Source organism: Aythya marila (assembly GCF_965140915.1).
Source record: "Aythya marila genome assembly, chromosome: 28".
Classification (NCBI taxonomy): Eukaryota; Metazoa; Chordata; class Aves; order Anseriformes; family Anatidae; genus Aythya; species Aythya marila.
This window is the reverse complement of record NC_139069.1, coordinates 123,486-146,470: the sequence shown is the minus strand read 5'-3', so window position 1 is coordinate 146,470 and position 22,985 is coordinate 123,486. Positions and strand designations below refer to the sequence as shown.

General features: G+C 62.0%; 4 protein-coding genes across 6 annotated transcripts; 2 read left to right on the top strand and 2 right to left on the bottom strand.

Moving 5' to 3' along the window:
• Nucleotides 1-592: 592 nt before the first annotated feature.
• RABGGTA (Rab geranylgeranyltransferase subunit alpha) lies at nucleotides 593-6,696 on the bottom strand. Its single transcript, XM_082780351.1, has 16 exons — nucleotides 6,428-6,696; nucleotides 5,759-5,860; nucleotides 5,554-5,678; nucleotides 4,890-5,050; nucleotides 3,562-3,732; nucleotides 3,396-3,479; nucleotides 3,236-3,318; nucleotides 2,931-3,026; nucleotides 2,725-2,818; nucleotides 2,587-2,638; nucleotides 2,060-2,148; nucleotides 1,884-1,972; nucleotides 1,679-1,792; nucleotides 1,394-1,507; nucleotides 1,219-1,306; nucleotides 593-913 (listed from the first exon to the last, which is right to left on the bottom strand). Exons 1-16 carry the CDS (start codon nucleotides 6,569-6,571, stop codon nucleotides 765-767), a joined length of 1,755 nt encoding a protein of 584 aa, XP_082636477.1. The 5' UTR covers nucleotides 6,572-6,696; the 3' UTR covers nucleotides 593-764.
• On the top strand, nucleotides 6,650-12,553 carry NOP9 (NOP9 nucleolar protein). 3 transcript variants are annotated; one of them, XR_014319132.1, is made up of 11 exons: nucleotides 6,652-6,802; nucleotides 8,569-8,946; nucleotides 9,614-9,790; nucleotides 10,010-10,151; nucleotides 10,410-10,599; nucleotides 10,721-10,861; nucleotides 10,955-11,062; nucleotides 11,505-11,714; nucleotides 11,798-11,903; nucleotides 11,992-12,139; nucleotides 12,309-12,553. XR_014319132.1 is itself a non-coding variant. In XM_082780352.1 (10 exons), the coding sequence occupies exons 1-10, from the start codon at nucleotides 6,694-6,696 to the stop codon at nucleotides 12,069-12,071; spliced, it is 1,641 nt and encodes a 546-aa protein (XP_082636478.1). In that variant the 5' UTR covers nucleotides 6,650-6,693; the 3' UTR covers nucleotides 12,072-12,553. The 3 variants fall into 3 exon arrangements, 1 of the variants encoding a protein (XP_082636478.1); XM_082780352.1 differs by having other exon boundaries at nucleotides 6,650-6,802; nucleotides 11,992-12,553; XR_014319133.1 differs by lacking the exon at nucleotides 9,614-9,790 and having other exon boundaries at nucleotides 6,655-6,802.
• Nucleotides 12,554-12,656: 103 nt separating this feature from the next.
• Nucleotides 12,657-15,321, bottom strand: CIDEB (cell death inducing DFFA like effector b). Its single transcript, XM_082780353.1, has 5 exons — nucleotides 15,176-15,321; nucleotides 14,722-14,845; nucleotides 13,522-13,671; nucleotides 13,262-13,443; nucleotides 12,657-12,905 (listed from the first exon to the last, which is right to left on the bottom strand). The coding sequence occupies exons 1-5, from the start codon at nucleotides 15,187-15,189 to the stop codon at nucleotides 12,782-12,784; spliced, it is 594 nt and encodes a 197-aa protein (XP_082636479.1). The 5' UTR covers nucleotides 15,190-15,321; the 3' UTR covers nucleotides 12,657-12,781.
• A 169-nt stretch (nucleotides 15,322-15,490) lies between these two features.
• Nucleotides 15,491-20,144, top strand: LOC309888320 (ribosome assembly protein METTL17, mitochondrial-like; the record flags this gene model as incomplete). The annotated part of the gene is made up of 16 exons (XM_082780569.1): nucleotides 15,491-15,562; nucleotides 15,852-15,933; nucleotides 16,228-16,287; nucleotides 16,387-16,453; nucleotides 16,628-16,709; nucleotides 16,816-16,889; nucleotides 17,197-17,291; nucleotides 17,698-17,771; nucleotides 17,938-18,045; nucleotides 18,521-18,589; nucleotides 18,695-18,730; nucleotides 18,821-18,907; nucleotides 19,131-19,369; nucleotides 19,460-19,550; nucleotides 19,758-19,799; nucleotides 19,880-20,144. 16 exons carry the CDS (start codon nucleotides 15,491-15,493, stop codon nucleotides 20,018-20,020), a joined length of 1,419 nt encoding a protein of 472 aa, XP_082636695.1. The 3' UTR covers nucleotides 20,021-20,144.
• Between the last annotated feature and the right edge of the window lie 2,841 nt (nucleotides 20,145-22,985).

Below are 22,985 nucleotides of genomic sequence, written 5' to 3'. Positions count from 1 at the left end.
CGGCTCCCTTTTTGGCAGGGGTCCTTATGGGGAATCCAATGGCTCCGTATTTGGCAGAGCACTCACTATGGGGTAGGTCAATAGCTCCGTATTTGGCAGGGGTCCCTATGGGGTGGGGCAATGGCTCCTTATTTGGCAGGGCTCACCTTTGTGACCTGGCTCACTATTTGGCAAGGGAGGCACTATGGGATGAGCCTACGGCTCTCTATTTAGCATGAGCTCACTATGTGGCAGCGATGCAGAATGGCGCAACCCCATGACTCCCTTTGTGGCAGGCGGCTCACTATGTGGCAGGGCGACCACAGGGCACGTCCACAGGCTCCAGATTTCGCAAGGGGCGGGGCGGCTCCCTATTTGGCAGGGGTGGCTCACTATTTAGCCGCGGGGCGGCTGCTGGGCGGGGCCGGGCAGCTCACAATTCAGCAGGGTGGGAGCACTATTTGGCAAGGGAAGGGCTGCAGGGCACAGCCAGGCGGGCTCCCTTTTTGGCAGGCCCGGGCGCGGCTCACTATTTGGCGGCTGAACAGGTCCGGCAGCCGCGTGGGGCCCCCCCCCGCCCCGAGGTGGCGCAACCAGGCTGGCGGTGAAGCAACTGGGAGGAACTGGGAGGAACTGGGTGGGACTGGGAAGAGCCAGCGCCTGGGCGGGGCCACCAGTCCCACCCCCATGACGTCACTTTATTGGGGCGCCTGCCCCTTTAACAGCCCGAGGGAGGCGGAGCCACGTCCGAAGGGAAAGGGGGCGGAGCAACCAGAGCCGGCCAATCAGGTGAGGTCGACGGTCAAGTGGGGGAGGAGCTTGTCCAGCTGGGCGGCGGCCTCGGGGGCGGCGGCCAGCGGCGTCCCGACCAATCGCAGGCGAGCCAGGCGGGGGCAGGAGGCCAATGGGGCCAGGTCGGAGGCGTGGCTTATGGCTGAGGGGGGCGGAGTCAAGGAGGGTGTGGCACACAGAGCAGCAAGCCCCACCCACCAGTTCCCATTCATAAATAGCTTTAGGCCCTGCCCATTTCCACAAAGCCACACCCACATTTCCTATAGCCCCTCCCCTTTCTGCTAAGCCCCTCCCACATAAACCACGCCCATTGTTTAAGCCCCGCCCCTTCCATAATCCATCAAACCCCATCCCATTAGCCCCCACCCCATTGAACCCCCCCCATTAAGCCCCGCCCACTGCTCCAAGCCCGGCCCCCCATGGCTCTAAGCCCCGCCCCCTGGGTACGGTTGCCGTCCAATCGCAGCTCCTCCAGGCGGGGGAGGGGCGGGAGCCCCCGCAGGCTCCGCACCCGGTTCCGGGACACGTCCAGCACCTGAATGGGAAAAGGGGCGGGGCCAAAAAAAATCACATGACCGCCACCACGTGACCCCTCCCCATCCCCAAAATTGAGTCACGTGACCTGCAGGCGCCGCAGCCCCCCCAGCCCCGGGGGCAGCGCCCCCAGCTCGTTCCCGGCCAGCTCCAGGCGGGTGGCGAGAGCGGCGCGCTCCAGCAGAGGAAGTGATGTCAGCGCCTGTAAGGGGCGTGGCCATAACCCTAGGGGGCGTGGCCACCCCCTGGGGGGCGTGGCCTCACCACCACGGTGCGGCCATTAAGGGTGAGGTCACCGCAGGGCGTGGTGCTGAGGGGGTGGGGCTTCCATAAGCCACGCCCCCTTTAGCACATCAGGCCCCGCCCCCTTTACCTTGTCCTGGAGGCGGAGCTCCCCAAGCCCCGCCCCCTCACGCAGCAGCTCCAGCGCCACCTCCGCCCGCGAGGCCAGGTCGGCCACGAAGCCGCGCCGCAGCGGGTCCGCCTCCTGCCCCCAGAAAAAGGGGTGTGGCCTCGTGAGGCCACGCCCCCTTTTCTGGAAGCTCCGCCCCCTTTTTGGAAGCCCCTCCCCCTCTCACCTGCAGGCAGCGCAGGCAGCGCCGCAGCTCCTCACCGTGCGCCCGCGGCCCCAGGGCGCCCAGCAGCAGGGACAGGGTTAACAGGCAGCCTGGGGGCGTGGCCAAGCAAAGGGGGCGTGGTCAGGTGGGCGTGGTCACCCGGGGGGGTGCTTAAAGGCTTAAGGGGCGGGGCTTACCCCGGCTGCGTGGCTCCAGCTCCAGCAGCTCCCGGCAGGCCTGGGCCAGCTCCGAGAGCACCGCAGGGTCGGACACGCCCACTTCCGGCCTGGGGGCGGGGCCAAGGGTCGGGGGCGTGGCCTACCCCAATGGGTGTGGCCTAGCCCCAGGGGGAGGGGCATCGATTATTGCCCCAGTGGATGAGAAAGGAGCGTGCCTTATTGTAGGGGGCGTGGCTTATCATAAGGGGCGGGGCTTAATCAAGAGGGCGTGGTCTGGTGGCTGAAAGGGGCGTGGCCAGCCTCATTATAGCTTAAAAGGACCAATGCCATAGGGGTAAGGGGGCGTGGCTTGTGGCAAGCGGGCATGGCTTAATAGAGCAAGAGAAGCTTAATGGAAAATGGGCGTGGCTTGCCTGAAATGGGGCGTGGCTTATAGGAAGGGGCGTGGCTTTGATGCCTCATTCCCCCTGCTCTCACAGTACCATGAAAAGGGGGCGTGGCTTGAGGAAAAGGGGCTTGGCTTGAGGAAAAGGGGCGTGGCTTACCAGATCAGCTCCCGGGCCTCGATTGGCTCCTGCCACCACGCCTCAGTTTCCCCTGCGGGGTGGGGAGGGGTCAAAAGGGGGCGGAGCCATGCATAAACACCGGGGGACGGGACTTTAAAAGGGGGCGTGGCCTCCTACCTGGGCGGAGCGTCACGAAGTGGGCGGGGCCTTGTTGCCAAGCGACGCGGAGGCGGGCGGGGGGCGTGGCCAGGCCGGGTGGGAGGGGGCAGAGCTGGGGGGAGGCATCACATGGAGGCGGAGCCTCTTGGCTTTGACCCCGCCCGCTTTTAATTAACCCCGCCCACTTCCCCGCTGGACCCGCCCCCCAGAGACATCACACTTACCCAGAAGCAGCTGGGGCGGGGGCGGCCATCGGCGGGGCGCCAGGGCCCGGGGAGGGGGCGGTCCTCAAGGGAGGCCTCCAGGGAGCCGGGGGACACCTGGGGGGCGGGGCTTATCAAAAGGGGGCGGGGCTTACCGAGGGGGCGTGGCTTAATGGAGAGACAGGGCTTAATGGAAAGGGGGCGTGGTTTATCAGAAGGGGCTTCCCATTGCTCCCATTGTAGAGTGGAAAGGGGCGTGGCTTAAGAACTAATGGGCGTGGCTTGAGGGAAAGGGGCGTGGCTTGATAAAGGGGGCGTGGCCTCACCACAACAGGGCGGGAGAAGGCAGCAGCCAGCGTGCCGTCCTCCAGGTCGGCGTGGAGGCTCAGGAGGCGGGGCGGGGGCGTGGCTAAGCAAACGAGGGGGGCGTGGTCAACGTGGGCGTGTCCCGCTGTTGACCACGCCCCCTCTTGGCCCCGCCCCTACCGCGGGCCAGCAGGCAGCGCAGGTAGACCCAGGCGCTCTGGTCCTGCGGGTCGGTGAAGACGGCGTTCTGCACCAGCTCCAGCTCTGGTTTGGGTCAAGAACACCCGATTTTAGGTCACGAAGACCCCGAACTCGGCGTTTTTCGCCCCAAAGGCCCTCCCCGCACCTTGTCGCAGCCGCTCCGGGGGCAGGGGCCCGGCGGCCAGCAGGCGGCCCCGGTGGTGCCAGGCCGAGAAGTTGGAGAAGTCGCGGGCCAGCAGCTGGGCCGTGAAGGACAGCTCGGCCTCGGCCTCCGCCCCCACCTCCGCCTCCGCCCGGCGGTGCTCCCACGCGTGGACTGCGGGGGGAGCCCGCTCAGCGCTCCCAGTGCGCACCAGTACGGGCCAGTATGGACCAGCGCGCACGGGGAGGCGCTGGAAGGGCTCCCGGTTGGGTGGCAGAGGGCAAAGCGGCCTCCAAATACAGGGGTAGAGGCCCGAAACTCATCCCAGTAAGACCATAGAAACCCAAAATGGCCTCCCAGTATAGCCCGGCATGGTTCCAAAGAGCTAAAGGTTCTCCCAGTATGTCCCAGTATGACCCGGTATAGCTTTAAAGACCCTAAAGGGCCTCCCAGTGCAGTTCTAGAGGCCCAAACAGCCTCCCAGTACAGCCCAAGACTCCCAAAATGGCCTCCCAGTTCATCCCAGTACAGCCCAGAGACCCAAAAGTCCTCCCAGTATGTCCCAGTATAACCCAGTATGGCTTTAGAAACACTAAAAGTCCTCCCAGTTTGGCTGTAGACGCCCCAAACATCCTACCAGTATATCCCAGTAGGGTTTTAGAGACCTAAAACTCCTCCCAGTAGGGTTAGGGACACCCCAAACACCTCCCCAGTATCACCCAGTATGGCCTTAGAGACCAAAATCTCTTCCCAGTACACCCCAGTATCACCCAGTATGGTTTCAGAAGCCTCAAACTCCTCCCAGTATCACCCCAGACACCCAAAACATCCTCCCAGTACATCCCAGTATGGTTTTCGAGGCCTAAAACTCCTCCCAGTAGGGTTTGGGACACCCAAAATAACCTCCCAGTATACCCCAGTATCACCCAGTATGGTTTTAGAGACCTAAAACCCCTCCCAGTATCACCCGAAAGCCCTTCCAGCATAAACCAGTTGGTTTCAGAGGCCCAAAGCCTGTCCCAGTATCACCCAAAAGCCCTCCCAGCATAAACCAGCAAAGTCTTTTGAACCCAAAACTCCTTCCAGTGCATCCCAGTGTGGTTTCAGGGACTCCCAGTATGGCTCGGGATCCCCAACCTGCCCTCCCAGTGCCTCCCAGTACCACCCACTCCCCCTCCCAGTCCAAACCAGTAACCCCCTACCCCCAAAATCCCCCCTCAAACTCCCTTTTTTCACCCCAAAACCCCCCAAACCCCCCCCGGATCCCCTCCTAGCGCCCCCCTGGCACCCCCCAGCGCCCTCCCAGTGCCTCCCAGTGCTCCCAGTCTCACAGTTGCGGGGGTCGGCCTCCAGCAGACGGGCGCAGAAGGCGCTCTGGGCGGCGGGGTCGGGGGGCGCGTGCCGCAGCACCCAGCGCCGGTGGTGCCAGGCCCCGTAGGATTTGGGGTTCACCCCCAGGCACCCCCCCACGAAGGCCAGCTCCCCCGGCACCCTGCGCACCAGTACGGACCAGTATAAACCAGTAGGAACCACTACGAAACGCTACAAACCACTAAAAACCAGTATAAACCAGTATAAACCCCTATAGAGCAATACAGCCCCGCACACGCCCTTAAACGGTCCCCGGTGCCCCCCAGTTCCCTCCCAGTATAGCCCAGTATGGCCCAGTTTCCTCCCAGTACATCCCAGTTCCCTCCCAGTATGGCCCAATCCCCCCATATCCCCCCCAAGTCCCCTCCCAGTGCCTCCCAGTATGTCCCAGTGCCCCCCAATTGCCCCCATACCTCCTCCCAGTTGCTCCCAGTGCCCCCGTATCCTCTCCCAGTATATCCCAGTACCCCCAAACCCCCCCAAATCCCCCTCCAGTGCCTCCCAGTATCCCCCAGTCCCCCTTAGCCCCCCCCCAGTCCCCCCCAACCCCCTCTTCGCTCCCCCCTCCCTCCCCTAAAGCCCCGCCCACTCCTCGAGGCCCCGCCCCCCGGCCCCGCCGCCCACCAATCGCCGCCCAGCAGCTCCAGCGCGCGCCGCCGCAGGTTCCAGCACGTGCCCACGTCGGGATTGGCCGCCAGCACCGCCCCCGTCAGCTCCACCACTTCCGCGTCCAGCTCGCCCCGCCCCCGCTGCGCCATAGGCCGGCGCGGCTCAGTGGGCGGGGCCACGCGCCGAGACGGGGCGTTATTGGTGGAGGGGGCGGGGTTACCTTGTCAATCAGCGTCGCCATGGCGACGCGGTAGCGCCGCAGCTTCTCCTCGCGCTGCTTGCGGCGCGCGGCGTCCGGGGGGCGGAGCTTGAGGCGGCCGTGCTGCGGGGCATGCTGGGATTGGGGGGGGCGGGGGGAGCGGGGAGGGGGCTGGGGGGCACTGGGAGGGGCTGGGGGATACTGGGGGATACTGGGATGTTCTGGGGGGTTACTGGGAGCTACTGGAACAGACTGGGAGGGATTAGGAGAGGGCTGGGGGATACTGGGAGGGACTGGGAAGCAACTGGGAAGGGCTAAGAGGCAACTGGGAGGCACTGGGGTAGACTGGGATGGACTGGGAGGCACTGGGATGGGACTTGGAGGTGACTGTGAGGCACTGGGATATACTGGGAGGGGCCTGGGATGGACTGGGAAAGACTGGGAGGGGCTGGGAGGCACTGGGAGGGATAAGAAAAAGACTGGGAGGATACTGGGATGTACCGGGAGGGCACTGGGATGAACTGGGGCGTACTGGAGGGTTACTGGGAGCTGCCTGGGCGGGGCCGGAAGGCACTGGGGGGCTACTGGGGGGCTACTGGGGAGGGCCAGGGAGTGACTGGGGGGCTACTGGGAGGAACTGGGCCGTACTGGGAGGCACTGGGGCCGCGGGGCATTGTGGGCCGGACTCACCATAGCGGCGGGGAGCAGCGAGAGGCACCGGGGCCGGGAGCGGCGGGGCGGGCGCGAGGCACGCCGGGAAGGAGGCGGAACGGGGGGCGGAGCCTGGTGGAGGTGGTGAAACCGCCCCCAAGATGGCGGCCGCCGCGGTGCCATCAAGATGGCGGCAGCCAGTGGCGGCGGCCATTTTGTCCCTCCCTCTTTCAGCGGCGCGGAGTGGCCGCCGCCATTTTGTGGCGCCTCCTCCTCCTCCTGTCCGCTGAAGGCCTGCGGGCGCCATGGGGGTGCGGCGGGGCCGGGGGGGCCCGGGGCTGGAGGGCGACGTCGCCGCTTATTTTAGACGGGCTCTGGAGACGCTGCAGGAGGGGCTGAGCCCGGAGGAGCTCGGTAAAAGCGGCCGGGGGGCGCTGGGGGCTGCGGGAGGGTTCCTGAGGGGGGTTGCTGAGGGGAATTGGGGGTTTTGTGAGGGGATGAAGGGGTTAAAATGGGCTTTTGAGGGGATTGAGGGTTATTTGAAGGGTTCATGAGGGGATTTAGGGGGTTAGAGAGGGTCTTGGGGGCGCTGAAGCTCCTTTCAGAGCTCCATGAGAGGATTTGGGGGCTCCGTGAGGTGATTTGAGGGGGAAGGAGCGCTCCTCTGACAGGAATCTGAGGTTTTATGAGGGAATAAAAGGGTTAAAGTGGATTTTTTTGGGGGGTTGAGGCTTATTTGAGGGGTTTATGAGGGGATTTAGGGGGTTGGAGTGGGTTTTGGCGGGGTTGAGGCTCTTTTGGGGGTTCCATGAGGGGATCTGGGGGCTCCATGAGGGGATTTGAGTGGTTGCACGGCTCCTCTGAAAGGAATTTTGGGTTTTATGAGGGAATAAAAGGGTTAAAGTGGATTTTTTGGGGGGGTTGAGAATTATTTGAGGGGTTTATGAGGGGATTTAGGGAGTTAAAGAGGGTCTTGGGGGCGCTGAAGCTCCTTTCAGAGCTCCATGAGGGGATTTGGGGGCTCCGTGAGGTGATTTGAGGGGGGAGGAACGCTCCTCTGACAGGAATTTGGGGTTTTATGAGGGAATGAAGGGGTTAAAGTGGACTTTTTGGGAGGCTGGGGGGGTATTTGAGGGGTTCATGAGGGGATTTGCAGGGCTTGAGGCTTTTTGGGGGGATTCATGAGGGGATTTGAGGGGGTGCGAGGCTTCTCTGAGAGGAATTGGGTGTTTTGTGAGAGAATAAAGAGGTATAAGGGGAGTAAATGGGAATTGTGGCGTATTAGAGGGGTTTATGAGGGGATTTAGAGAGGGTTTTAGGGGGGTTGAGGCTCTTTTAGGGGCTCCATGAGGGGATTTGGGGGCTCCGTGAGGTGATTTGAGGGGGGAGGGAGGTTCCTCTGACAAGAATTTGTTTTTTTATGAGGGAATAAAGGGGTTAAAACAGATGTTTTTGGGGGTTGAGGCTTATTTGAGGGGTCCATGAGGAGATTTGGGGGGTTGAAGAGGTTTTTCTGGGGGGTTGAGGCTCTTTTGGGGCCTTATGAGGGGATTTGGGCTCCTTAAGCCTTCCCTGAGGAGATTTGGGGTCTCCATGAAGCATTTTGCGTAGAAAAAAGTCCATTTTTAAGGATTTTTAGGATTTTCTGAAGGGATTCTGCTTTTTTAGGGAGCCATTTAGGGGAAAACTAGAAAAATTTGGGATTCTTAATGGGATGTGAAGGTAGTTTTATAGGATTTTATTTTTTTAGGGAGCCATTTAGGGAAAAAATAGAGAAAATTGGGGTTGTTAATTGGATTTGAAAGCATTTTTATAGGATTTTTCCTTTTTTTAGGAGCTATTTGGGGGAAAAGCAGAGACATTCAGGATTCTTAATGGGGTTTGAAAGTGTTTTTTTTAGGATTTCGTTCTCTTAGGGAATCGGGGAAAATAGAGAAATTAAGGATTTTTAATGGGCTTTGAAGGAATTCTTACAGGATTTTATTTCTTTAGGAAGCCATTTAGAGGGAAAACAGATAAATTCGGGATTTTTAATGGGATTTGAAAGCATTTTTATAGGATTTCCTTCTTTCGGGAGCCATTTGGGGGCGACGAGGCCAACTTTCCCCCCCTAACTCCTTACAACCAAGCTGCCTAAGATTTTAATGCAAAGTTTTATAATATTTTTTGCTCTTTTCCAGATCTTTTTGCCCCAAACGTGCTGGAGGAGGCGGCGGTGGCGGGCGCGGGGGCGGCGCTGGACCCCAGCGGCTCGCGGCTGCTGGAGGCGCTGCTGCCACGGGCGCCGGCGGCGGCGCTGAGCCGGGTGCTGAGCCCCTTGGTGGGGGGCTTGGGGGGGCCCGCAGGGCACCCCCTGGGAGCCCGGGTGCTGGAGGCGGCCCTGAGGCGCGTCCCCGAGGTTTTGGGGTCAGAACGAGAGGTTTTGGGGCAGCTGGAGGAGGCGGTGAGGCGGCAGGCGGAGGCGGTGCGGGGCGAGGCGCTGGCGTTCGCCCGGCACCCCAACGGCAGCTTCGTGCTCAGGGCGCTGCTGAGGGCCCTGGGGGGCGGCCCCGGGGGAGGTGAGAGGGGTTTTGGGGGGGATTTGGGGCATTTTGGGGGGGTTATTGGGAGGCTTTTGGGGGTTTAGGGGATAGTTGGGGGGGGGTTGGGGGGTGATTTGGGGTTTTTGGGGGACTTGGAGGGTGTTAGGGTGAGTTTGGGGGATTGTCAGGGGTGTTTTGGGGGCTTTTATGGGGTTATTGGGGGGCATTTTGGGGGTATTGGGGGTTTTGGGGTGATTTTGGGGGGATTAGGGGATTGCTGGGGGGATTAGGGGATTATTGGGGGATTATTTAGGTTTTTAGGGGATTGTGGGGGGATTATTGGGGGGTTTTAGGGGATTATTAGGGGTTTTGGGGGCTTTTGGGAGGGGTTTAAGGGATTATTGGGGCTTTTGTATTTTGGGGGGATTATTAGGAGATTATTAGGGGGTTTTAGAGGATTTTTGGGGTCTTTTTTTTTTTTTTTTAGGGGATTTGGGGTTATTTTGGGGCAACATTGGGGTATTTTGGGGGGTTTCAGGGCATTATTTGGGCTATTGGAGAGCAATTAAGGGCAATTAGCATTAATTAAGGGCAGAACAAATTGACGGGAAGGGCAATTAATTAATTCCTGATGCCCTTAATTAACGGGAGGGGGTAATTAGGGGAAGGAGCCGTGCTCTCACTGCTCCTTGCCCCCCCCCAGACCCCCCTCACCACCCCGAGGGGACGGAGTCTAAACGGAAGGGGGCGGGGCCAGCCCTGAAGGGGGTGGAGTCAGCACCAGAGGGGGCAGAGCTGAAGCCGAAGGGGGCGGGGCTTCCCCCCTCCTTCCCCCTCCTCCTGGAGCAGCTGGCGGAGACCCTGGAGGAGAATCTGCCCTGTGAGTGGGGGGGGAGGGGGAATTACCCCCCTAATTAACCCCTAATTAACCCCCAGACCCCTTAATTACCCCCCTGACCCCACTAATTATCCTCCCAGCCCCCATAATGACCCCCTAATCCCCCCCTAATTAACCCCTCGACCCCCCTAATTGCCCCCATCCCCTAATTACCCCCCTAATTAGCCCCGCCCCACTAATTATCCCTCTAATTGCCCCCAGCCCTGGTGTCCCCGCCCTGCGCCAGCCTCTGCCTGCAGGCGGCGCTGGAGGCGCTGCACCACAGCCAATCAGCTGCCTGCGCCCGCCTCTGCCAAGCCCTCATTGGCTACCTGGTGCCGTCTGGACACGCCCCTGGGGAGAGGTGAGATCCCATTGGCTGGTGCTGGGGGCGGGATTTGGGTGAAGGGGGCGGGGTTTGGGGAAAAGGGGAGGGGCTTAGGGGAGAGGGGATGGGGCTGGGGGGAGGGGCTTGGAGGGCTGGTTTTGGATTGGCTGGGTGGTTCTGGCTGCTTGTTTCTGACTGGTCAGTGAGTCTAACTGCCCTTTTCTGATTGGGTGGTGGCTCTGGTTGCCTGTTTCTGATTGGCCGGGGCTTCCATCTCCTGTCTCTCGCCCGCAGCCCCCTGGTGTCGGCCCTGGAGGACGCGCAGCGCGGCCGCCTGGTGGAGGCGCTGTTCGGGGCCGCGGGGCCACGGCGCCTGCGGGGCCTCTTCCGGGAGCACCTGCGGGGCCGCCTGCTGGGCGTGGCCACGCACCGGCTGGCCAATCACGGCCTGCAGCGCCTGCTGGACCACGCCCCCCGCGATGTGGTAGGCGGGGCCTCGGCAGGCCTAAAGGGGGGGAGGCTCCACCCCTTGTGGGCGGGGCCTGGTGTGTGTGTGGGCGGGGCTTGGTGCGGGTGGGTGTGGCTAACGCTGGCTCCGCCCCCAGGTGGGGGAGGTGCTGGAAGAGCTGGGCCCCGCCCTGCGGCAGCCCCTGGCGCGGGGGCACCCCGGGGTGCTCACGGCCCTGGCAGGCGCCTGCCGCCGCCACCCCCCCCTGCAGCCACTGGCCCTGCGCCGCCTCCTCGAGGTAAGCCCCACCCCCTTTGGTAAACCACGCCCCCTCCCGGGAAAGGCACGCCTCTTCTGATAAGCCCCGCCCCCTCCTGCTCTCGTCCAATAGGCTGTCGACTGCTGGGAGCCGCCCGAGCGCCGCCGGAGCTGCCTGGGGCCACTGGGGGCCCTCAGGCCCTGGGGGGGCGGGGACAGCGACAAGGGGGCGGGGCCTGAGGTGAGGGGTGGGGCCACGGGGTGGGGGCAGGGCTATGGGGAGGGGGCGGGGCTTTCTGGATCCCCTGAGTTGATCCCAGTTCCTCCCAGTACCTCTGAAACCCCTCCCAGTCCCCTCCCAGTGCATCCCAGTGCCTGCCAGTCCCCTCCCCGTACCCCAAATCCCCACCCAGTGCCTCCCAGTCCCCTCTAATCCCATCTAAACCCTTCCCAGTCCCCCCAGACCCCCTCCCAGTATACCCCACTGCCTCCCAATACATCCCAGTGCGTCCCAGTTCCCTCCCATTATAACTCATTATATCCCAGCCCTCTTCCAGTACATCCCAGTGCCTCCCAGTCCCCTCCCAGTATATCCCAGTATACCCCAGTCCCCCCTCAACCCCCTCCCAGTCCCCTCCCAGTATCCCCCAGTGCCTCCCAGCGCCCCTCTCTTCCCCCCGCAGCTCTCGGTGACGGTGCCGGGCTCGCTGCTGCTCCAGCACCTGCTGCACTTCTCGGACCCGGGCCCGGTGCTGGGGGCGCTGGAGGCGCTGCCCCCCCCGGCGCTGGCGGCGCTGGCGCTCAGCCCCCCCGGCAGCCGCGTGTGGGACGCGCTCCTCAGCGCCCCCCCCGTGCCCCCCCGCACCCGCCGCCGCCTCCTGCGCAAGCTGAAGGTACCGGCCGCCATTTTAGGGGGCGTGGCCTCCTCCCCGTGACCTCACTTCCTGTTCCCGGGGGCTAACGGCTCTCCTCCCAGGGCCGCTTCCTGTCCCTCGCCTGCCACCGCAACGGCAGCCGCGTCCTCGACGCCATCTTCGCCTCCGCCTCGCCCCGCGCCTGCGCCGCCATCGCCGCCGAGCTGGGTGAGCCCCCCCAAAACGCCCCCCAGCCCTTTATGGCCCCCCCCAACGCCCCCCACCCCGTTATAACCCCCCCAACGCCCCCCTGCAGCCCCCCAGCGCCCGGTGCTGCTGCGGGACCCCCACGGGCGCGGCGTGGAGCGGCGCCTCCGGCCCTGGCTGGAGGACTGAGAGCCAGCGAGTTGCTGCCGCCGGGGTAGAGAGGCGTCAGGGGCGGAGCTTGGAGAAGCCGGACGGAGGTGAGATCATAGAGAGAGGTTTTTGGGGGTAGAAAGTTGCTCAGCTTGGTGCGGAGATCATAGAGGAGCTGGAGGACTGTAGAGTGTTGCCAAACCGTGGGCGGGGCTCAAACCACTGGGATCTTGGAGGACTGGGGTAGAGTGTTGCCCCTCTGTTCTGCAACCATAGAGGAGCTTGGAGGGCTACCAACCATAGAGCAGCCTGGAGGACCACTGACCATAGAGGTGGTGGAAGACCAGTGACCATAGAGTTGTTGGAGGATCACCAACCATAGAGCTCCTGGGGGGACTGGTGACCATAGAGCTCCTGGAGGACTGGTGACCACAGAGTTCCTGAAGGACTGAGGACGCCACCGGGTGACGTTCTGGTACCTCCTAGCCCAGTCTTGTCTGCTCTATTTTTTCTATTTTATCTCTATTTTTATAAATTAACCGTTTTTTTCATGTTTACACATCATTTTCAGGACCAGGGGGCGGGGCCAGGTGCGTTGGCTCCTCCCTTACACCCCCACGCCCTTTGACGGCCATTTTGTCCCCCCCCACGAGTCCTCCAAACCATTTCCCAGCTCTTTATTGACAGATTCCAGGGAGGGGGGGCGGAGCTACAAGTTGGGGGCGGGGCTATGTCAAGGGAGGCGGGGCTTAGTGTTCGTAGGCCCCGCCCCTTTGCGGGGCGCTGTCCAGCAGGCGGCGCAGGAGGGCCGAGAGGTTGAGCAGGCTCTGCCCCACGGCGCGCGTCGTGGCCGCCAGCAGCCGCAGCAGCTCCCTGGGGGGGGGGACACAAATGGGGGGCTCGGAGCTGCCCCACGGCACCGCGCTATGGGGCAGGAGCCCCCGCTGTGGGGCGGGAGCCACTTAAGGGGCAGGAGAGCGACTCCCGTAAGGCGAGAGTGACCCCGCAGCCATGGGGCGGCCCCACAAGTCGGGGAGGTCGTGTGGGGCAGGAGGAGACCGCATGGGGCCAACGTTGACCCAGTGGAGCACGAAGAGCTGCTACGGGGCAGGACCTTTCTGTGCCCCATTGGGATCTCCGTGGGGCCAGCACCCGACGGGGCCAACCCCGCAGCCAACCGGGGTTCCTGTGGGTCAGGGGAAGCTTTTTTGGGGTTTTTGGGCACCCACCTGAGCAGGCGCTCGGGGCCCAGCCCCACCACGTCGCAGCGCAGCCCCCGCACGGCCGCCGTCACCCGCAGCCGCCCCACCAGGTCCCGGGGCCCGGCGCGCGCCAGCGCCACCGTCACCCGCGCCACCTCGTCCCCGCCCCGCGCCCCGGGGGGCTCCCACTGCCCCCCGAACGTCACCGCCTGTTTTTGGGGAGAAAAAGGGGGGTTTTAGGGGCGCCGAGCAGCCAGAAGGGGGTTTTTGGGGTTTTCTGGGCTCACCTTCGGGGGTTCCCAGCGCTGGCCCGGCCCCAAAGCCACCAGCGGGGTGTGGGGCGGCAGCGCCCCCAAGAAGCCCTCGGTGTCCACGGCCGTGCCGTCCTCCGCCAGCACCAGCTCCACCGGCAGGGGCAGGCCCAGAGCCTCGGCAGCCTGCCCCGGGGGGCAATTACGGGGTCGGGGGGGCAGTTATTAGGGTCAGTGGGGTGGTTATGGGGTGATTCGGTTGGGTTGTGGGGTCGATTTTTGGACCTGAGTTAGATTGGGGCGCAATTAGGGCCCTCCTGGGGGTAACTGGGAGCTTGGGGGGTAATTTTAGGGGTTCCCCAGGGGCAATTGTGGGTCGTGGGGGCAATTATGGGGTCTTATGGGGTGAATCAGTTGGGTTGTGGGGTGAATTATGGGACCTGAGTGCGATTTGGGGGAGCCTGGGGGCAATTAGTGGGCTCCCACGGGGCAATTTGGGGTCCTGGGGGTAATTTGAGGGGTTCCCAAGGGCAATTGTAGGTCCTGGTGGCAATTATAGGGTCGGTGGGGCAGTTATGGGGTGATTTTGTTGGGTTGTGTGGACAATTATGGGGTCTGAGTGCGATTTGAGGGCTCCCCAGGGGCAATTTAAGGTTCTGGGGGCAATTAGGGACTGTGGGGGTAATTTTATGGGGTCCCAAGGAGCAATTGTGGGTCTCGGGGGCCAATTACGGCTCTTGGGGGCAATTTAGGGGGTCCAAAGGGGTAATTACTGGTATTGGGGCTGATTAGGGGAAGTTTGGGGGCAATTGCAGGTCTTGGGGGTCCATTTGGGGGGTATTGGGGGCAATTATGGGATGGCCTAGGGGGGCAGTTACGGGGTGTTGGGGGGCAGTTATGGGGTGTTGGGGGGCAATTGGGGGTCTGGGGGATAATTGGGGGGATCCAAGGAGGGCAATTTTCGCTCTTGGGGGTAATTAGGGGTCTGGGGGGTAATTAGGGATGGGTGGGGGCAATTAGTGGTGGCCTGGGGGCAATTGGGGGTCACGGGGGCAGTTGTGGGGGGTCTTGGGGGCAATCAGGGGGCTCCCAAGGGGGCAATTAGTGCCCCTGGGGGGCAAATACCGGGGGTCTTGGGGGTCATTAAGGCCCGTGGGGGTAATTAGGGGGTCCAGGGGGGTAATTAAGGCGCCCCAGGGGGCAATTAGGGGGTCCCGGGGGCAATTGGGGCCTCACCTGCCCCCGCAGCTCCTCCAGGCCGGCCGCCAGCACCCCCCTGGGCCGCCCCCGGCGGTGGTCGCACACCCAAAATGGCCGCGGGGGCGGGGCCGGGGCTGGCCAGGCCTTGCGGGCCACCGTCCTGAGAGGGGGGCAGGGCGAGAGACAAGCCACGCCCTCAAGATGGCCGCCTCCAGCCGGGCGCCGCTATCAACATGGCGGCTCCCCGCGGCGCGGCGCCTCCCCCTCAGAATGGCAGCGCCCCCTCATAATGGCCGCCGCCACATCCAAGATGGCCGCCGCCACACCCAAGATGGCGGCATTCACACACAAAAATGACAGCCTCCACACTCAATATGGCGGCCTCCACACCCAATATGGCGCCTCCCACCCAAACCCATAGCCCCCGCCCAAGATGGCGCCGCCCATTCCCCCTCCGCCGCCGCTCCCCCGGGCCGCTCCCCGCGCTCACCGGAGCACCTCCATGGCCGGGGGGTCCCAAGGGGGTCCCGGAGGGTCCCGGGGAGGTTTCGGGGGTCCCCGGGGGGGTCCCTGGGGGGTTCCCGGAGCTTCCGGGCCCCGCGCTGGGCGCTGCGAGCGGGGAAGCCTCGGGCGGGCTCCGGGGCCAACTGCGAGGCCTGGGGGCGGGGCGCGCTTAAGAGCGGGGCGCGCAGCCAATCAGCGGCGCGCATGCAAATGAGCGAGGGGGCGGGGGAAGCGCCTGTCCATCACGCCGCGGCCCTCGCTTCCCATTGGCCGCCGCGCCGTCACGTGGCTGGGGGCCAAGATGGCGGCGCCCATGGCGGCGCGGCGGCTGCTGCGGGCCCCGTGGGAGGCCCGGGGGGCGGCGGGTCGCAAGGCACGGCGGGAAGGGGGCGGGGCCTGGGGGCCTATGGGGGCTATGGGGTCCCTATGGGGGGCTATGGGGTCCCTATGTGGTGCTCGGGGGGGCCCTATAGGGTCTTGGGGGGTCCCTATGGGGCTCTACGGGGTCCCTGTGGGGCTCTGGAGGGTTTTGGGGCGTCCCTATAGGGCCTGGGGGGCTCTGGGAGGTCCCTAAGGGGCTCTGGGGGATCTCTATAGGGCCTGGGGGGTCCCTGTGGTTCTATAGGGCCCCCTATAGGGCCCCGCTGACCCCGTCCCTGCAGCACGCAGGGGCCGTGCACCCCGGGGCCCTGCAGCTGCCCCCGGCCCTGGCACAGGCGGCGCGGATCCTGCTGCAGGAGGGAGGTATGGGGGCTATAGGGGGCTGGGGGGGGCTGTAGGGGCTGTTTTGGGGGTTATAGGGGATCTATAGGGGGGTTATAGGGGCTGGGGGGATCTATAGGGGGTCTGTAGGGGTTATAAGGGATCTCTAGGGGATCTATAGGGGATCTAGGAGCTCTATAGGGGCCATATAGGGGATCTAGGGGATCCATAGGGACCATGTAAGGGTTATAGGGGATCTATAGGGGCCATACAGGGGCGGTACAGGTTCTATAGGGGGTCTATAGGGCCGTGCTGACCCCCCCCTTTCCCCTATAGGCTGGAGCCGGGAGCAGGCGGAGGCGCTGAGGCTGCGGCTGTGGGGGCGGCACCCCCCTGGTGAGCGGGGCGGTGACGTCATTGGGGGGGATGACGTCATCAACGGGGGCGGTGACGTCACAGCCCTCTCCCCCCCCCCCCCCCCCATATCCCCTATAGACGTCCGTAGGTCCCCGGGGAATTCGGGAGCCAGGAAGCGGAGCCGGAGCCCGGAGCCCGAAGTGAGGTGCCCGGGGGGGGCCCTATAGGGGGTCTGGGGCCCTATAGAGGCCATATAGGGCGGCTTTGGGGCCCTACAATGGGGTTTTGGGGCCCTATAGAGGGGTTTTGGGGCCCTATAGGGGCGCGTGGGGTCCTATAGGGGCCCTATAACCCCTATAGGGCCCCCTTTCCCCCCCAGGGTCACGGCGGAGGCGGCTCGGGGCTACCTGGTGGCTCGGCTGGCGCGGGACTACGCGGCCGCGGGGCGGGCACTGAGCGAGGTGGGGGCCGTTTTTGGGGCCATTTGGGGCCGTTTTGGCCAATTTTGTGTTTTGGGGGCGTTTTGGGGCGTTTTGGGGCTGACCCCGCTCCTCCCAACCCCCCCAGATCCGGGCCCGAGCCCCCGACTTCGCCCCCAGGACCCTGCTGGACTTCGGCTCCGGGCTGGGGGCCGCGTGCTGGTGAGGGGCTGTAGGGGATCTGTAGGGGATCTGTAGGGGCTGGGGGGCTGTAGGGTCCCCTATAGGGCCAGGGAGTTCCCTTATAGGGGCTGGGAGGGGTCTGGGTGGTCCCCTATAGGGGCGTGGGGGTCTATAGGGTCTAGGGAATCCCCTATAGAGTTTTGGGTGGGGGTCTCTTGGGTTTGGGGGGGATCTGGGGGTCCCCTATAGGGTCTGGGCAGGATCTATAGGGTCTGGGGTTCCCCTGTAGAGTTTTGGGGGGGATCTATAGGGTCTGGGGGGCATCTATAGGGTCCGTCCCCTATAGGGCGGCGCAGGGCGCGTGGGGCCGCAGCCTGCAGCAGTTCGTCTGCGTGGAGCCCAGCGAGGCCCTGAGGGAGCTGGCGGAGCGCCTGCGCCACGGTACCGGCAGGGATTTTTGGGGCGAATTCCGGCGGTTTTGGGCAATTTGGGGCGATTTTGGGTTGCTATGGGGGATTTTGGGGAGATTTGGGGGGGATTTGGGGAGGTTTAGGGTGGCTGGGGGGGATTTGGGGCATTTTGGGGGGATTTGGAGCAATTTTAGGGGGGGGATTGAAGGGATTTGGGGCAATTTTGGGGAGATTTGGGGAAATTCAGTCTCACTATGGGGGATTTGGGGGCAATTTTGGGTCACTTTGTGGGATTTGGGGCATTTTGGGGGGGCTGGGGTGAATTTGGGGCAATTTGGGGTAGTTTTAGGGGGGATTTGGGACCTTTTCGGGCCCTGCAGGGCCCCTTTAAGGCCCTGTGGGGGCGGGGCCCTGACCCCCTTTCGCCCCGCCCACAGGGGGCGGAGCCACGCCAGGCCCCGCCCACTTCGGCCCCGTCTTCCTCCGCCCCCTGCTCCCACCCGGCCCCCAGGTGAGCCCCTCCCCTGGGGGGGGTGGGGGTGGGGGGGGCAAATGTGGCCACGCCCCCCTCCCGCAAAGCCACGCCCCCTCCCTGCTGCCCCCAAGCCCCTTGTGGCCCCACCCCTCGCTTGGCCCCGCCCCTGACCACGCCCCTCTGTCTTGGCCCCGCCCCCTAGGCCCAATGGGAGCTCGTGATTGGTCGGCGTGCCCTTGAGGGGCTGAGGGGGCGGGGCCAGCGGACCCAGGCCCTGCGGGGGCTGTGGGGGAGGACAGGGGGCGTCCTGGTGAGGGGGGGGTGATTTTTGGGGTGAATTCGGGGGATTTTGGGGTTTGGAAGGACTGGGGAGGGATTGGGGGGGTTCAGTGAGGATTTTGGGGGGATTTGGGGTCATTTGGGGGCATTTGATGGGGGCTGAGGGGGGGTTTAGGGGAGATTTGGGGGGTCTAGGGGAATTGGGGAGGCTTTGGGGCCATTTTGGGGCCAATTGGGGGGATTTGGGGTCATTTTGGGGGGACTTAATTCATTTTGGGGGATTTGGGGTCATTTCAGGGGGGTTTGGGGTCATTTTGGGGGGTTGAGGGAGGATTTGGGGGGGTTTGGGGTCATTTTGGGGGAGTTCTTGGGGGGGCTGGAGGGGATTTGGGGGGCTCTTGGGGTCATTTGGGGAGGTTCGGGGGGGATTTGGGGACATTTTGGGGGATTTTTGGGGGGATTTGGGGTCACTGGGGGGGGTTATAGGGTGGGCCCCCCCCCCCCAGGTGCTGCTGGAGAACGGGACCCGCGCTGGGCACCGGGCGCTGATGGAGGCGCGGGAGGAGCTGCTGCAGGTGGGTGACGTCATCGGTGACGCCATCGGTGACGTCACCAACCCCCCCCACGATGTCATCGATGATGTCACCAACCTTTTACCTCCCCTTCTCCCCAAATAAAAGGGACCTGACGCTGACAGCGTGGAGATCTTCGCCCCGGTGAGCGCCCCCAGAATGTTCCCAGTGCCTCCCAGTATCTCCCAGTTCCTCCCAGTATCCCCCAGTACCCCCCCCATGATGTCCCCGCAGTGTCCCCACCGCCTGCCCTGTCCCCGCCTGAGCCAGGGCCGGGCCTGCGCCTTCGCCCAGAGCTTCTGGCCCCTGCCGCTGTCGGGGGTGAGCACTGGGATATACTGGGATATACTGGGATGGGCTGGGAGGGCACTGGGACATAGTGGGATGGACTGGGATGGAGTGGGGCGCACTGGGATGGGCTGGGGAGGCACTGGGATGGGCTGGGGAGGCACTGGGATGGGATGGGGGGGACCCTGAGACATACTGGGACATACTGGTTTATACTGGTTTGTACTGGGACCCACGCGTTTCTCCCCCATCCCAGAACCCCTCCGCCCCCGAGCGGGAGCTGGTGTCCTTCCTGGTGGTGCGGAGGCGCGGGAGCACCGTGACATCACCGGGGGACCCCGTGACGTCACCGCCCGACCCGATGACGTCACCGCCGGGGGGCTGGGCCCGGGTGACCGCCCCCGTCCGCCCCCGCCCCCGCCACGTCTCCCTGTCCCTCTGCTGCCCCGACGGGGCCCAGCGGCGCCTGGCGGTGACCGCGGCCCGGCACGGCCGGTAGGCGCGGCGTGACGTCACCGGTGACGTCATGACGCCGAGGGACACGCCCCCTCAGTGACGTCATCCCGCAGGTCCCTCTACCGCCAGGCCCGGGCCAGCCGCTGGGGCGACCTCCTGCCCTTCCCCGGCGAGGGGGGGGCAGCCAATGGGAAGGGAGAACGGCGGTGACGTCACTGGGGTGAGTGACACCGGCCCGCGTGACGTCACGCTGCGTGACGTCACCCCCGATGGAAATACGTAAAGGGGGCGGTTAAGCGGCATGGGGACTACAACTCCCGGCAGGCCTTGCGGGCACAGCGCGCAGGCGCCGCCCCCTCCACTTCCGTTTCCGTCTTCTTCTTCCCCCTTTCTCTCTCTCCCCGCCGCCGCCGCCATGTTCCTGCAGTTCTACAACAACGAGCAGGGCGAGCGCGTCTACACCCTGAAGGTACCGGGGGGGCACCGGGAGGGCACCGGGGGGGCTCGGCGGCTCGCGCCCGGCCTCACGGCTCCTCGCTGTCCCCGCAGAAGACGTCCCCGGCCGGCGCCCCGACCTTCTCGGCGCACCCCGCCCGCTTCTCCCCCGACGACCGCTTCTCCCGGCACCGCCTGGTCCTCAAGCGCCGCTTCGGCATCCTGCTCACCCAGCAGGCGCGCCCGATGCTCTGAACCGGGAGCGGCACCGGGAGCTCCCCCCCTCCGTGCCCCGTAACCCCCAACCGGCGGACCCGGCGCTAGGACCCGGGGGAGCCCCCGCGCCGCCGCCTCCATTCAATAAAATGCCTTTTTCCCACGCTGCGCCCGCGTGCTGTACGGGGAGGGCGTGGCTTCCGCCAGGCCACGCCCCCTCCCCCGCCGCACCGCCCATCCATTGCTCCGCGTTGGCCACGCCCCCTCGCTCCCGGCCACGCCCCTGCGGCACCCCCGCCCCTGCCGCAGCGGGGGGCGTGGCCTCGCCGCCCTTAGCCCCGCCCCCCCCCCCCAGTGCCTCAGCCCCTCACGTCAGCAGCGGCCCTGAAATCGGCGCTTTTCGGCCCAAAACCGTACGCTACAGGGGGAGGGGGGCGGGGGGAGGGATGGAGGGGGTTGGGCCCCGTGGAGCGGGTGGTTGGGGTAAAAATGCGAGGTTTCAGGCCCCAAATTCTGCCTTTTGGACCCCAAATGGGGTGTTTGGACCCAAAATTGTGGCTTTTGGACCCAAAATGGGGTGCTTGGTCCCCAAATTCCATCTTCTGAACCCAAAATGGGAGGTTCGGGGGGCGGGTTTTTGGGGTTGGGCTTGAAAAAAGGGGGTTTGGCCCCAAAATAACCCTTCCTCTACCCTGGCTGTGGCGCTGTGGATGTGGCGGGCCCCAAAACAGCGGGATTTTGCCCCAAAATGCAGCATGAGGAGGCCACGAAGGAGGGTTGGGGTGCTGGGAGGGGGGTGTCAGGTCCCAAAATGCCACTTTTTCACCCCAAAAAGGGCTCTGGGGTGCTGCAGGGAGGGGCAGGCGTCTCCCCAGAGGGGTCAGAGCCCAATTTTGATTTTTTTCCGCAAAAATAGCGTTGTTCTTCCCAGACAAAATGCTCTTTTTTTCCTTAAAAGTGTGTTTTTTATCTCAACATTGTTGTTTGTGAGGGTAATTTAAAACTTTTTCACCCAAAATTGCTTTAATTTTTGAGGAAAAGTTATTTTTCCTCAGCTTTTTCCTCTCAAACAGGAGCTTTAATCCCTCAAAATGTTCATTTTTTCCCTCAAAATGGGTTTTTGACATCAAAACCACGTGGTTTTCCTTCAAAAAGGGCTATTTTTGACTCTCCAAATGCTTTTTTCCCCTTCTATTTAAAATTTTGTCTTTCAAACCTGTGAGGATTCCCTCAAAATGTCTTGTTTGCATTGCTCAAGGTTATTTCTTTCAAAATTATCTTTTTTTTTTCCAATAAACGTTACTTTTATTCCAATAAATGGTGCCCCAAATGCTCTTTTTTCTCCAAAGTGCTTAAAATGGGCTCTTTTCACTCAGAATTGGGGTGTTATCCCCCAAAATAGTTCTTTTTCTCCATAAAACTGGGCCTTTTTCCTGAAAACACTACTTTTTCCCTCAGAAACTGACATTTCTTCTTCAAAACTGGGACCTTCCTCCTCAAAACTGACATTTTCTTCCCAGAATGGGTGCCTTTTTCCTCAAAATACGACATTGTCTCCTCAAAACAGGGTCTTTCTCTTCAAAAACTGACATATTCCCTCAAAACTGGGCTTTTTTCCTGAAAAACTGACATTTTTCCCCTCAAAAAGTGACATCTTTCCCTCCAGTTTGGGTCCTTTCCCCTCAAAACTGACATTTTCTCCTCAAAACCAGCCCCTTTCCCCTCAAAAAGTGACATTTTCCATCAAAAGTGGGCTCTTTCTCCTCAGAAACTGACATTTTTCCCCTCCAAATTGGGTCTTTTTCCTCAAAACTGACATTTTTTCCCTCAAAAAGTGACATTCTTACCTCCAAATCGGGTCTTTTTCCCTCGAAACCGACATTTTCTTCTCAAAACCAGGCCCTTTGTCCTCAGAAAGTGACATTTTTCCCTCTAAATTGGGTTTTTGCTCAAAACTGACATTTTCTCCTCAGAACTGGCCCATTTTCCCCCAGAAGTGGGCTCTTTCTCCTCAGAAACTTACACTTTTCCCTCAAAATTGGGTCTTTTCCCCTCAAAACTGACTTTTTCTGTCAAAACTAGACCCTTTCCCCTCAAAAACTGACTTTTTCCTCTCAAAACCTGATATTTTTCCTCAAAAGTGGGCCCTTTCTCCTCAAAAACTGACGTATTTCCCTCCAAATTGGGTCTTTTCCCTCAAAACTGACATTTTCTCCTCAAGACTGGCCCCTTTCCCCTCAGAAACTGACATTTTTCCCTCCAAATTGGGTCTTTTACCTTAAAAAAATGACATTTACCCCTACAAATTGGGTCTTTTTCACTCAAAACTGACATTTTCCCCTCAAAAAACTGACTTTTTCCGCTCAAAAGATGCTATTTTCCCTCAAAACTGGGCTCTTTCTCCTCAAAAACTGACATTCTTACCTCCAAATTGGGTCTTTTTCCCTCAAAACCGACATTTTCTTCTCAACACCAGGCCTTTTCCCCTCAAAAGTGAGCCTTTGTCCTCAAAGACTGCCATTTTTCCCTGCAAATTGTGTCTTTTCCCCCCAAAACTGACATTTTCTCAAAACTAGGCCCTTTCCCCTCAAAAAGTGACATTTTCCCTCAAAAGCAGGCCTTTTTTTCACCAGAAACTATCATTTTTTCCTTCTAAATTGTGTCTTTTTCCTCAAAAACTGACATTTTTTCCCTCCAAATTGGGTCTTTTTCATCAAAACCTGATATCTTCTCTCAAAAGTGGGCCCTTTCTCTTCAGAAACTGACATTTTCCCCTCCAAATCGGGTCTTTTTCCTCAAAACTGACATTTTCCCCTCAAAAAAACTGACTTTTTCCTCTCAAAAACTGCTATTTTCCCTCAAAACTGGGCTCTTTCTCCTCAAAAACCGTCATTTTCCCCTCCAAATTGTGTCTTTTCCCCTCAAAAAGCTAGGATTTCCCCTCAAAACCGCTCTCTCCCCTCTCACAACCTAACACTCCCCCTCCTTTCTCCACCTTCCCCCC

Bases quoted from the DNA above. Each gene is read 5' to 3' on its own strand.
- RABGGTA (XM_082780351.1), bottom strand. From the start codon at position 6,571: ATGGCACCGCGGCGGCCGCCATCTTGGGGGCGGTTTCACCACCTCCAC. The intron at 3,319-3,395 runs GTAGGGGCGGGG...TCGTTTGCTTAG, and splicing joins GCGCTGCCTGCTGGCCCGCG to CCACGCCCCCGCCCCGCCTC. The intron at 1,793-1,883 runs GTGAGAGGGGGA...TTCTGGGGGCAG, and splicing joins GCTGCCTGCGCTGCCTGCAG to GAGGCGGACCCGCTGCGGCG.
- NOP9 (XM_082780352.1), top strand. From the start codon at position 6,694: ATGGGGGTGCGGCGGGGCCGGGGGGGCCCGGGGCTGGAGGGCGACGTC. The intron at 8,947-9,613 runs GTGAGAGGGGTT...GCCCCCCCCCAG, and splicing joins GGGGGGCGGCCCCGGGGGAG to ACCCCCCTCACCACCCCGAG. The intron at 11,904-11,991 runs GTGAGCCCCCCC...GCCCCCCTGCAG, and splicing joins CGCCATCGCCGCCGAGCTGG to CCCCCCAGCGCCCGGTGCTG.
- CIDEB (XM_082780353.1), bottom strand. The intron at 13,672-14,721 runs GTGAGGCCCCAA...CCCCCGGGGCAG, and splicing joins TGGAGGAGCTGCGGGGGCAG to GCTGCCGAGGCTCTGGGCCT. The intron at 12,906-13,261 runs GTGGGTGCCCAA...CCCCCCCCCCAG, and splicing joins GGCCCCGAGCGCCTGCTCAG to GGAGCTGCTGCGGCTGCTGG.